Source organism: Chiloscyllium plagiosum, chromosome 40 (assembly GCF_004010195.1).
Source record: "Chiloscyllium plagiosum isolate BGI_BamShark_2017 chromosome 40, ASM401019v2, whole genome shotgun sequence".
In the NCBI taxonomy this organism is placed as follows: Eukaryota; Metazoa; Chordata; class Chondrichthyes; order Orectolobiformes; family Hemiscylliidae; genus Chiloscyllium; species Chiloscyllium plagiosum.
This window is the reverse complement of record NC_057749.1, coordinates 11,702,335-11,714,782: the sequence shown is the minus strand read 5'-3', so window position 1 is coordinate 11,714,782 and position 12,448 is coordinate 11,702,335. Positions and strand designations below refer to the sequence as shown.

General features: G+C 42.3%; 1 protein-coding gene across 1 annotated transcript in view; it reads right to left on the bottom strand.

The window, feature by feature from the left end:
• The window catches only part of fam189a1 (family with sequence similarity 189 member A1), a 97,268-nt gene that overhangs the window by 9,154 nt on the left and 75,666 nt on the right, over nt 1–12,448 (bottom strand). Inside the window, exons 4-7 of the mRNA XM_043680321.1 lie at nt 11,519–11,650; nt 10,558–10,665; nt 5,976–6,130; nt 4,046–4,166 (exon numbers count right to left, since the gene is read on the bottom strand). Of these exons, the coding sequence (XP_043536256.1) occupies nt 4,046–4,166; nt 5,976–6,130; nt 10,558–10,665; nt 11,519–11,650 (516 nt within the window). The remainder of the gene's footprint in view (nt 1–4,045; nt 4,167–5,975; nt 6,131–10,557; nt 10,666–11,518; nt 11,651–12,448) is intronic.

Below are 12,448 nucleotides of genomic sequence, written 5' to 3'. Positions count from 1 at the left end.
GATCATCAACGCCACACTCACAGGAATCCGATTCACTAGCGAGGAAGAAAAGGACAACCAACTCCCATTCCTATACGTGATGGTACAGAGAACATCTAACAGAGAATTCACCACAAAGGTATACAGGAAAGCCACACACACAGACCAAGTCCTGAACTACGAAAGCAACCACCCCAACACACACAAAAGAAGTTGCATCAAGACACTATTCAAAAGGGCCACAACACACTACAGTACACCAGAACTGCAAAAAGAGGAAGAAGAACACCTATACAATGTATTCGCCAAAAACGGAAATGCATGCAATTTCATCAACAGATGCCTAAGGGAAAGACAACGGAACAAGGACATGCCACAACCCAAAGGACTAGCCACATTACCATGCATTAAGAGCATTTCCGAACTGACAGCCAGACTACTGCGACCACTAGGACTCATAACAGCACACAAACCAACAGTCACTCTCAGACAACAACTCACCAGAACAAAGGACTCAATACCCAGCAGGAGCAAAACCAAGGTAGTGTACAAAATCCCATGCAAGGACTGCACAAAAGACTACATACGACAAACAGGAAGACAGCTAACGATCCGCATCCATGAACACCAACTAGCCACGAAACGACACGACCAACTATCCTTAGTAGCCACACACGCAGATGACAAGCAACATGAGTTCGACTGGGACAACATCACCAGTATAGGACAAGCCAAACAGAGAACAGCCAGGGAATTCCTAGAGGCATGGCACTCATCCACAGATTCAATCAATAAGCACATTAACCTGGACCCAATATACCGGCCACTGCAACGGACAGCTGGAACTGACAACCGGAAGCGGCAGGTTCAAACCACTACAAATGCCGGAGGAAAGATCACAGAAGCGCTTCACAGGAGGCTCCCAAGCACTGAGGATGTCACCTAGACAGGGGACGAAACGTCTGCAACACAAATTCCCAGCTCGGCGAACAGAACCACAACAAGGTTGAGAGGTGACTTAGTCAAGACATATAAGGTAACCAGACGGTTAGATAGGGTGGACAATGAGAGCCTTTTTCCTCGGATGGTGAAGGCTAACATGAGGGAACATAGCTTTAAATTGAGGGGTGATAGATTTAGGACAGATATTGGGGTAGTTTCTTTACTCAGAGAGTAGGAGAGGCATGGAACAGCCTGCCTGCAACAGTAGCAGGTTTGCCGACATTAAGAGCATTTAAATGGACATTGGACATACATATGGGTAATAATGAAATGGTGTAGGCTAGACAAGCATCAAATTAATTTCACAGGTCAATGCAACATCGAGGCCTGAAGGGCCTGTACTGCGCTGTAATGTTTATGTTCTATATATAGCACAGAAACTGACTCTTCAGTCCAATTCGTCCATGCTGACCAGATATCCTAAATTAATCTCGTCCCATTTGCTAGCACTTGGCCTATATCCCTCTAAACCTTCCTATTCATATGCACATCCAGGTGCCTTTAAATGTTGTATATGTACCAGCCTCCACCACTTCCTCCAGCAGTGCATTCCATACATGCACCACCCGCTGCATGAAAAAGTTGTTCCTTAGGTCTCTTTTAAATATTTCTCCTCTCGCCATAAATCTATGGGGTCTAGTTCTGGACTCCCACACCCCAGGAAAAATACTTGACTATTTATTCTATCCATGCCCCTCTTGATTTTTAAAACCTCTATAAGGTCACCCCTCAGCCTTGAACGGTCTAGGGATAACAGCCTCAGCCTTTTCAGCCTCTTCCTATATATAGCTCAAACCCTCCAACCCTGGCAACATCCTTGTAAATCTTTTCTGAACCCTTTCCAAGTTTCAGCCTATTTAAAAGAGAGTCAGCTTATATATGAGAGGGATTGCCACTTGAGGGAAGAGGATTTATAAATGTAAAGTGCAGAGGGACTACGGGAAATGGGCCTGAATGATATTTCTGTATTGCCTCTGGCTGAATTCTTCCCTTAAATATTACTGATCAGCACAACCCAGGTGGTAGCTTTGGACCAGAGGGCATCAGAATCACAAAGACTTCAGCTACAGAGTCAGGGTTGGTGTACTTTGCTCAAAAAACATTTTCTAATCAACTTGTTCAGAGATGTTATTATACATCTCTGAAACAGGTGGGACATGAAGCCAGACCTCTTCGCTCAAAGGAATACTACCACTGCATTACAAAAGTCCCAAACAGTCAAGCATCTGGATCTTCACACAAAAGGGATCAGAAAACAGTTCATTTTCTTGCTTTCCCTGAGTGAGAGGCCAGTTGGTGAAGTAAGGGGCAAGATATAGGATGACAAGAAGCTGGTAAAAAGAAGTTGTCAGCAGTTATGCCTCCATGAAGGATTTCAGCATTCAGCAGGAGTCCTACTACATCTGCCTGGAGATGGAGGGTGCAGATATTCAGCAAGTTGTGTGAGTTTAGTTGCATAACATTACCCCTGTTGAACTGTATCAAGAGCAATTTGTCTGGGAACATTCGATTAAATGTGTTTTCTAGGTATTGTGGTCCTAATCCTTGTCTAATGCAGAAACATGAAAACATGCCATTCGGCCCATCAAGCCTGCACTGCCATTAAGTATGATCATGACTGATCCTCTATCTCATAGCATACTTCAGCTCTCCCTCATACCCCTTGACATCTTTAGTCTCAAAAAATCTATGTGTCTTAAGTATTTTCAATAACTTCATGTCCACAGCTTTCTGTGGTAGAGACTCCCGCAGCTTCACTGCACCCAAGCAAAGAAATTTCACGTCATCTCAGTTCAAAATGGCCTACTGTGTATCCTGAGACTATGACCCCTCAAGCAGGGGAAACATCACCCCTCTATCAAGTCTGTCCAGACCTGTCAGAATTTTACACGATACAATGAGATCCAATCTCATTCTTCTAAACGTCAGTGAATACAGGTCCAATTGATCCAATCCCTGCTCAAACCTGCCATCCCAACCAGTGTGGTCAATCTTTGTTGCACTCCCTTTATGGCAAGTATACCTTTTCTGAGGTAATGAGACCAAAACTGCTAACATCAAACTGACTACCTCAAGGGGCTCTTGTATTTACAGATGGGAAGTGAGTGGGAACGGAGTGTCCATGTCCCCCTCTGTTGGGTTACTAATAGATGATGCTCACTTTTTTTTAAACAATATTCCAATTCACAGGTCTCAATAAAATCTGGAAGGACCGGCGTCAGTCAATGCAGCCTATATCAGAACTGACTGTCAATGCATGGAATGGATTAAAGTTTCTCAATCAGTATTCATTGTCAAAGGGTGTATTAAAGTTATTAAAATGGACATCCTGATCATAAATTAAATGTGGGAAGTTCCTCAATAATGCACAAGAAAAACTGATTGTGTTCTTCCTAGCCAAAGGCACTAGTTAGACCTAACTGAGGTTCAGTGCCTGACTGAGGTTAACTAGCAACAGAGACTTGGCCAAGAATGCAAGACCTTGCCATTTCCTGTTTATTTTTTCAGCTGGGCTATTGAGGAACCTGCTCCCTCATTTTCTAGTTGTTCAGTAATGGTGTAGATAAGGAGTTGGGGACAGCTAGAATGTTGCTTTCAACAACATGACGTATCATAGTCATTTAGGAATTTGAATGTTTTATTACTTAGAACATAGAACATTACAGCACAGTACAGGCTGTTACACCCTCTATGTTGCACCGACCTGTGGAATGATTAATAGACCTAGTCATCTCGCTGATGCAATCTCTAGGATGAATTTCCTTTGACTCATTTCACCCCCATAAGCTTAAAACTATGGAATGGTAAATAATGGTAACTAAATAATGGTATATATTAATAACATCCTACTAATACTAACTGTTTAGTTCAATATTTGAATACTTTGGTGAGATAGAGTACGATGCGGGTGCCCATGGAACCAGTTTCAAGCATGAGGCTGTATCCTCAGGAAACCTCATGAAATCATTAGGTACAGTTGAACACTGATTGATGGTCTTTCCTGAATAAGTGAAAGATGGTTTAATCTCACAGCTGAAGCGGAGTTCAAACTTTTCTCCCTCACCTGATTAGTAGAGATTTGTCCAACTGCAGCTTCATATGGGGGAGGCAGCTCTGCAGGGTAGAGGCAGCTGGGGCTGTTAATGGTGCTGAAGGGGGAGGGAGGGAAGTCCAGGTGCAAGTTTCTGAAAAATAACAGTAAATGTTGAGAGCCAGTGACAACATGCATTCCATTGAGCTCCACACAGACACGTAAGCTGATAGGATCATAGTACCAAACAGGAAGGAAGTTTTTGGCAATGATGAAATGATGGGAGGTAGAAAAGTGAACTGATTTGTCCTGCATGTAGGTAGACATGACAATATGCAGGTTTAAGTGGTAAGTAACATTTGCACACACACACATATGCTGGACAAAAAGAAGGAAGCTAACCATCTCTCCTCAATGTTCAATGCCTATAAACGACCTGAGCATTAACACTGGTCAAGTCACATTAAAACAGTGGCTAAAAGAGCAGGTCAGAGGCTGTGAGTTCAGTGAGTGACTCTCCAAAACTTATTCACCATTAGCAAGGTACAAGTCAGTAGTATGATGGAATACTCCCCAACTGCCTTAATGACTGCAGCTCCAACAACTATCAAGGTGCTCAGACAAAGTAGTCCATTTGATTGTCATCCTATCCACTCTTAAACATTCACACCCTTCACCAACAACGCACAGTAGAAAACAACTTGCACCATGTGCAAAAAGGTAGTGAAGCAACTTGCCCAAGCCTCTTCCAACCACACAATTCAACAACCTGTGACTTCCATCAACACAATGACAATGGCGTTAGGCACATGGAAACATTATTTCCAATTACCCATGATCCTGATTTGGAACAATATTGCTATTTCTTCATTATTTGTGGGTCAAAATCTGGGATTCTTCTTCTTAACAGCACTGTGGAGCACCTTCACCACATGGACTGCAGCAGTTCGATAAGGCGCCTCACCACCATGCAAACGATGGCCTTGCCAATGGCACATTCTCACTCTATGATTGAATTTAAAAACACTGTGTATGGATGAGGAGCGAATTCCAGAGGCATTGTGACTGATACATCAGTGTGTGCTGGTCAGGTAGAGAGAAAAAGCATGGCAGCAATTGAGAATTAGATGGCCCCCCATCGGGGGGCTGTATTAAAGTTGAGAAAATGTACTTTGAAGTTGATTCACTGGATCACTGCGAGTCATTTGGGGACAATAGGCAGGTGATACCACAAACCTGTCAGATTGTTGTGAAAATCCATATGGTTTACAAGTGCCCTTTAGGGAAACAAATCTGTCCTTGTTTGGGTTGGACTATATATGACTCCAGTCCCACAGCAAAGTGGTTGACTCTTAATTTTTCTCTGAAGTGGCTGAGCAGATTAGGTCTGGCAATAAATGCTGACCTTCCCATTAAGAGTTAATAAGAAAAATAAACACATTTTTGAAGCAGAGTAGAAAAATGTGCAGATATTTCCTCTTGTGGGACAATTTAGAATGAAGTCATAGTTTTAAGCTAAGGGATAGTAGAATTAAAGTAGACAGGAGGAAGAGTAGACAAGGGTTGAGAAACTGTGGAATTAATTACCCAGAGTGTGGTGGCTGGGACATTGAGAAAATTTGAAGAGATAGATTTTTAATTTGTAATGCATTATTGGGTTATGGGGAATGTGCAGGAAAGTGGAGTTGACAGATGAGTTCAGCCATGATCATATTGTATGGTGGAATGGGTGTGAGGGGCTGAACAGCTTATTCCTGCTCTTAGTTCTTATATTCTTAAAAAGAATAGCAAAGGTTCCTAATGCTGGTGACTATCCAGTGGCTTCTGCTGGTCTAGGCTTGGCTGAGTTACTGGTGATATTCTCTATCTATGCCTACTGATCCCAGCAAAAATTGCATCTTCAGGATAGGAGGGAAAGCTAGAAACAAGCTGTAGCTGGCAGATTAAGAATAAGAGCACTCACCTCTGGGTCTCAGCTCCTGGGCTACAGGTATATTCTGGAGGATAGTATGGCGGAGGTGGTAGAGGAGGGATGAACTCGTCAAAATCCAGTGGTTGCTGCAGAACTGTACCATGGGGAGACGCGCACTCAGGATTTGGAACTCTCTGTGGAATAAGCTGTTAGGAAGGCCAAATAAACAATATAATAATGGAAAAGGACAGAGTGTCTCCCAGAGAGATATGTTTGGGACTGAAATTATATGACAGCAGTTTCTTGATTACAGAGCCTGTAATTCATTGATTACATCCTGACACCCACTCAGATGCCTCTCCCCACAACATACCAGGAAGATGCAAGACTGATCCAGAGGAGAAGTCACATGTTTCCCAGTAAAAATTCAACAGTTCCAAACTACCATTAAGTCTTGAAGATAGGAAACAAATACTTCTGTTTATCCACAACCTTTTTTAAGGGATTGGAAACAAATGGCAGCAACATTCCACTACCATAAATTAATTTTAATAAAAGGAAATATGGACAGGTAATTTTGTTTTAATATTCACTTGTGGAATGTAGGCATCGCTGCTTGGCCAGGATTCACTGTTTGTCCAGGATTCACTGCCTGTCCATAGATGCTTTCCACTGTTCTGTGGCCATGGTTGAGTGCACCATGGTTTTCTGAATTGTGATACAAACAATTAATTCTAAGTCCATTTGTATTGTCTTATATGAGAGTGTGTGTTTGTGGGGCAGGTTTGATGGGAGCAGCAGTTAAATGCGATCCACATATGTTACTGTATCTGGCTTGTAATTCCATCTGATTCTGATCAATACAAGATATGCAACTAAATACTGCCTCATGATACACAGATACAAAGGTTTGTTGATTAAAACCATACATAAGAACTGTTTTCAGAGTGGATGCATCACAATGTACGTTCATTTGAATTAGAAGCAGAAGGAGCCCAATCCACCCCTTGGGTCACTATTCAATAAGATCATGGCTGAACTGATTCTGCCCTCAGCTCCACCTTCCTGCGCCCGTAACCTCACACTGACCCTAAACTCCCTTGTATGTCTAATATCTGTGTAATTCAGCCTTGAGTATATCCAGTGACCCTGCCTCCACTTTTAGGGCAGAAACAAAATTTCACATAGACTTTCTTCCCAAGGACTAGTTTATATTTAACAAACAGGAAGAGGATGAAACCCAGGACGTATGAACTTCTTTTTGAAGAAATTATCAGGACACTGAAACATTTAGTGAAAATCTGGAAATGTCCCAACAAAACCTTGATTTTTGGTCACCCTAGTCAATTGGCCTAGTAACTCTCCAACATTCCGTCTGTTTCAGCAGAGAGCAGTTCAGCCCCACATAATATCAAGAAGGAGCTGGAATCAGGCCTAATGTTTCCCCAGCTTGTGCTGACTTAGGCTAAATTAGCACAGTGGTTAAAGTTAAAGTTCATACTTTGTTTTCCAGGAAAGGAGGGTAAAAATTTAATGACAAACCTGTTTACAATACTATTTTAAATTGCATCACTAGAAGGAGTTTCTTATTAGAGGTACAGTAGTCTTGAAAGTTTAAATAAGACACCTTTATAAAAACAGTGCCTGTTAAAGCACTGAACACCATTAGTTTTGGAGGGCAATCACTGTTACATAGCCTTGAATTTTAGCCAGAATCAGCACTATAATATCGCACAAGCAGCTACTGTTGTCAGGGATGACTTGCCTGGGCTTCTTCAAATTGTACAATGGAATGTTTTATATCCATCTAAGAGGGTGGATGAGACCATATTTTAATGTTTAATCCTAAAGACAATACCTCTGACAAAGAAAGATTCCATTGCTACTGTACTTAGAATGTTAGCCTAGCTCATGGAATTGAAGATGAAAGCACTTTCTGATTTCAGGGTGAATGCCACTTGAGTCATAGCTTACAGTATTCAAAACCATGTTACCAGGAATACGTATTTGTAATTAAGGACTTTATGAAAATCTGGAAGATATGGAACTATTTGGAGAATTTCTGGATTGAAAGGGGTTTAAACCATGTGGTTCGTGGAAATGAAGTCAATAATTCAATGTGTACTACGATATAGCTGCTGTTTTCAGGAAGTCAAGAACCTTTAGCGAAAAGATGAGTAAAACTTTTAGGGAGATAAGAAATAGGATTTAAGGTCCTGACTGAAAAATCTGGCTTTGAAAGGGCTATGTGGGCCTCCATGCTAATGGTTGCCGAGAAACCTTTTGACTTTGTTTTCTGTTTTAGAGACCTAACTAAATATGAGGAAGAAACTCCAGGAGCTGCAAGTCTTTCCTTTTCTTTTAAACTATAAATTCTGCAGAGACTGTTGTCTCTTGTGTTGAATGAGAATTTCTGTGTTTGGATTTAAGTGAATCTGGTTTGAAAACCAGACTATTCGTACAATCATTCAGTACAGAAAACGCCCCTTTAACCAATCAAGTCTGTACAGACAAAAACACATCATTATCTACACTAGTCCCAATTTCCTGGACTATAGCCTTGAATTTATGACACTTCAAATGCTCATCCAGGCACTTTTTTAAGGATTGTAAGGTTTTCATGCCTCAACTACTATCCATAGTCCAGACGTTGTCAACCAGTATTAGCCATTTGATTCAAAAGTCAGATTAGAGTTATACTAAATGTATTTTAAGTTCACTAAAACAGACTGGTGAAAGGTCTGTCATTCTGGATAGTAGTACCAAAGGGTATCGATGGCATTTCGGTGATATATATTAATTTACCATTGGGTTGCTCTCTCATTAGAAAGACGACTGGTGGTGGTTATCCTGAGGGACACCACAGCTCACATGAGGTGGAGTTGGAAAAGAGAGCCATTCATGGTAACCTCAGCCAGTGTGGGAACTGAATCCACGCTTGTGGCATCACATCACTCTGCATCGCAAACCATACTTTTGGCGTGAATGGAGGAGTAATGGGGCTTGTGTACCAACACATTCATTCCATCAGAGTCATAAAAATGTTCAAAACATTTGGACCAACAATGTAGATATTGGGGCTGACTCAGTAAACTCAGACAACTAAGTCAAGATTAGAGTGGTGCTGGAAAAGCAGCAGGTCAGGCAGCATACGAGAAGCAGGAAAATAGACGTTTCGGGCAAAAGCCCTTCATCAGGAATGAGGCAAGGAGCCTGCGGGGTGGAGAGATAAATGAGAGGGGGATGGGGCTGGGGAGAAGGTAGCTAAGAGGGCAGTAGGTGGATGGAGGTGGGGATGAAGGTGATAGGTCGGAGAGGAGGGTGGAGTGATAGGTGGGAAGGAAGATTGGCAGGTAGGACAGAACATGAGGATGTGCTGAGCTGATAGGTTGGAACTGTGGTAAGGTGGGGGGAGGGGAAATGAGGAAACTGGTAAAGTCCACATTGATGCCCTGGGGTTGAAGAGTTCCGAGACAGAAAATGAGGCGTTCTTCCTCCAGGTGTCGGGTGGTGAGGGAGTAGCGGTGGAGGAGGCCCAGGACCTGCATGTCCTCAGCAGAGCGGGAGGGGGAATTGAAATGTTCAGCCACGGGGCAGTGGGGTTGATTGGTGCGGGTATCCCGGAGATGTTCCCTAAAGCGCTCTGCGAGAAGGTGTCCAGTCTCCCTAATGTAAAGGAGACCGTATCGGAAGCAACGGATACAATAAAGTGTCTTTTATATACCACCACAGTCACAATATCATACCCAAACTCATAAAATCATACAGCACAGAAACAGGCTCTTTGGCCCAACTCGTCCATGTCAACTAGGTTTCCTAAACTGAACTAGTCCCCATTTGCCTGTGTTTTGCCCATATTCCTCTAAACCTTTCCTATCCACATACCTGTCCAAATCTCTGTTAAGTGCTGTAATTGTACCTATGTCTACTACTTCCTCAGGCAGCTCATTCCATATATATGTACCACCCTCTGTATGAAAAAGTTGCCCCTCAGGTCTCTTTTATATCTTTCCCCTCTCACCTTAAACCTGTACCCTCTAGCTTTGGATTCCCTTACCCTGGGGGAAAAGACCTTGACTATTCACTGTTTCTCTGCCCCTTGTTTCTGTGCTGTATGACTGTAAGATTCTATCCAGCCTCCCCTTGTAACTCAATCATTCAAGGACTCTCTCTCCTCCAGAACATTTCTACCAATCACAAATGATCATGCTAAAGGCACGATGAGATCTTTGCTCTTGTAGATCAAATTCGGTGGGTATAGGGTTAGGATTAGAAAGCAGAATTCATCCTTGTCTCCTATGGTCACTCATTCCTTTACAAAACTTTACATTTTCTCACCTCCTTCAACTTTTGCAATTATCCCCACTCAAACTACTTAACATTCCTCACTAAAAGAACCAAGGATTTCTACTTTTTTTCTGGAGGCTGTGCTAAAGTTTTTGAGTGGGAAACGAGATTTGAATTTCAGGAGAAATTCACTCAGTAGGTATGTGTTGGATGGATCTCATTACTCTGCCTCTGTATTAATTTACATACAGTTGCTCAAGGCCATGAAAGAGGTAGCTCCTGCAGGGTAGTAAACAGACACAGCTTTCTTAGAAACACTGTCCTTTATTAATGAACAGACACTCACCATCTGCACAATATCAGCTGTGGCCACCTGCATACAGCATATCACAGTCGCCAAGGCACATATGATGGTAGAGATAACATTCAGTGCACAGATGCTGAATAAAAGATCCTGTGGACATAGACCATGATTATAAGTTTGGTAGAAAATAGCAGGCATAGTGCAACTGAAATACAATTAAATGACCCATGGCCTGAACATGCATCACTCCTCATTTTATTTCGAACACAATAAGTGCACTTATCCCAATACTAAATTGTAAGGGTAACACTAAAAGGATACATAGAACATAAAACATTACAACGCAGTACAGGCCTTTCAGCCTTCAATGTTGCAACGACTTATGGAACCAATCTGAAACCCATCTATCCTACACTATTCCATTTTCATCCATATGTCTACCCAATGACTATTTAAATGCATCTACTACAGGGTGAGGCTTTTAAGTGTCACTTTGTGAATACACATTGGCAATTCTTTTCTGAAGTTTTGTGCCAAGTGCAAAATCAAATTACTCTGGTATATATAATAAAAATAAAAAACAGAAGATGCTGAAAATATCCTGCAGGTAAGGAAGCATCTGCTTTTTCAGACCTTCAAACTGGTTCAGTTCAATTCCAGTGAAAGGCCACCAATATGAAATGGTTCATTGTTTCTTACTCAATCAGATGCTGCCTAATCTGCTGAAGGTTTCCAGCACTTTTGATTTAGTTTCTGTGCTTAGTGTTGCACGCTGCATTCAGAATTGGAATTATCTCTACAACCTGGGCCGGATTTGATTTTGCAGTCAGGGTTTTCATTAGTTCTGTGGTTAAGGCTAGAACCTATTTGGTTCCGTACTCAGAGTTCTATAGGGCTCTGTGACTGGAATTATATCAGGTTCTGTGGCCAGGGTAATATTGAGTTTTGCAGGAACAGTTGGAATTTGTTCGGATTGCTGGAGCTGGTTTCAGCAGAATCTTACCTTTAAAGCTAGATGCACTATGCCACACTGTCGGAATGGGTTAAGTTTCAGTGTTTCAGTAAAGCTGCTGCAGCCTTTTGTTTGCTCCTGAATTTCACAGCAAACACACACACCATCACCATCAAATTTATACTGCCAACAAAAAACAGCCATCAGAGGCAGCAGTACAACAAATGAAATTATACAGTTCTCACAGGCGTTTTGTCATAGAACATAGAAAAATACAGCGCAGTACAGCCCTTTGGCACTCGATGTTGCGCCGATCCAAACCCACCTAACCTACACTAGCCCACTATCCTCCATATGCCTATCCAATGCCCGTTTAAATGCCCATAAAGAGGGAGAGTCCACCACTGCTACTGGCAGGACGTTCCATGAACTCACAACTCGCTGAGTAAAGAACCTACCCCTAACATCTGTCCTATACCTACCACCCCTTAATTTAAAGCTATGCCCCCTCGTAATAGCTGACTCCATACGTGGAAAACGGTTCTCATGGTCAACCCTATCTAAACCCCTAATCATCTTGTACACCTCTATCAAGTCACCCCTAAACCTTCTTTTCCCCAATGAAAACAGCCCCAAGTGCCTCAGCCTTTCCTCACACAATCTTCCTACCATACCAGGCAACATCCTGGTAAACCTCCTCTGCACCCGTTACAGTGCCTCCACATCCTTCCTATAGAATGGCGACCAAAACTGCACACAATACTCCAGATGAGGCTGCACCAGAGTCTTATAAAACTGCAACATGACCTCAGGGTTCCGGAACTCAATTCCTCTACCAATAAAAGCCAGTACGCCATATGCCTTCTTCACAGCACTATTTACCTGGGTGGCAACTTTCAAAGACTTGTGTACATGGACACCATGATCCCTCTGCTCATCCACACTACCAAGTATCCGACCATTAGCCCAGTACCCCAAGTT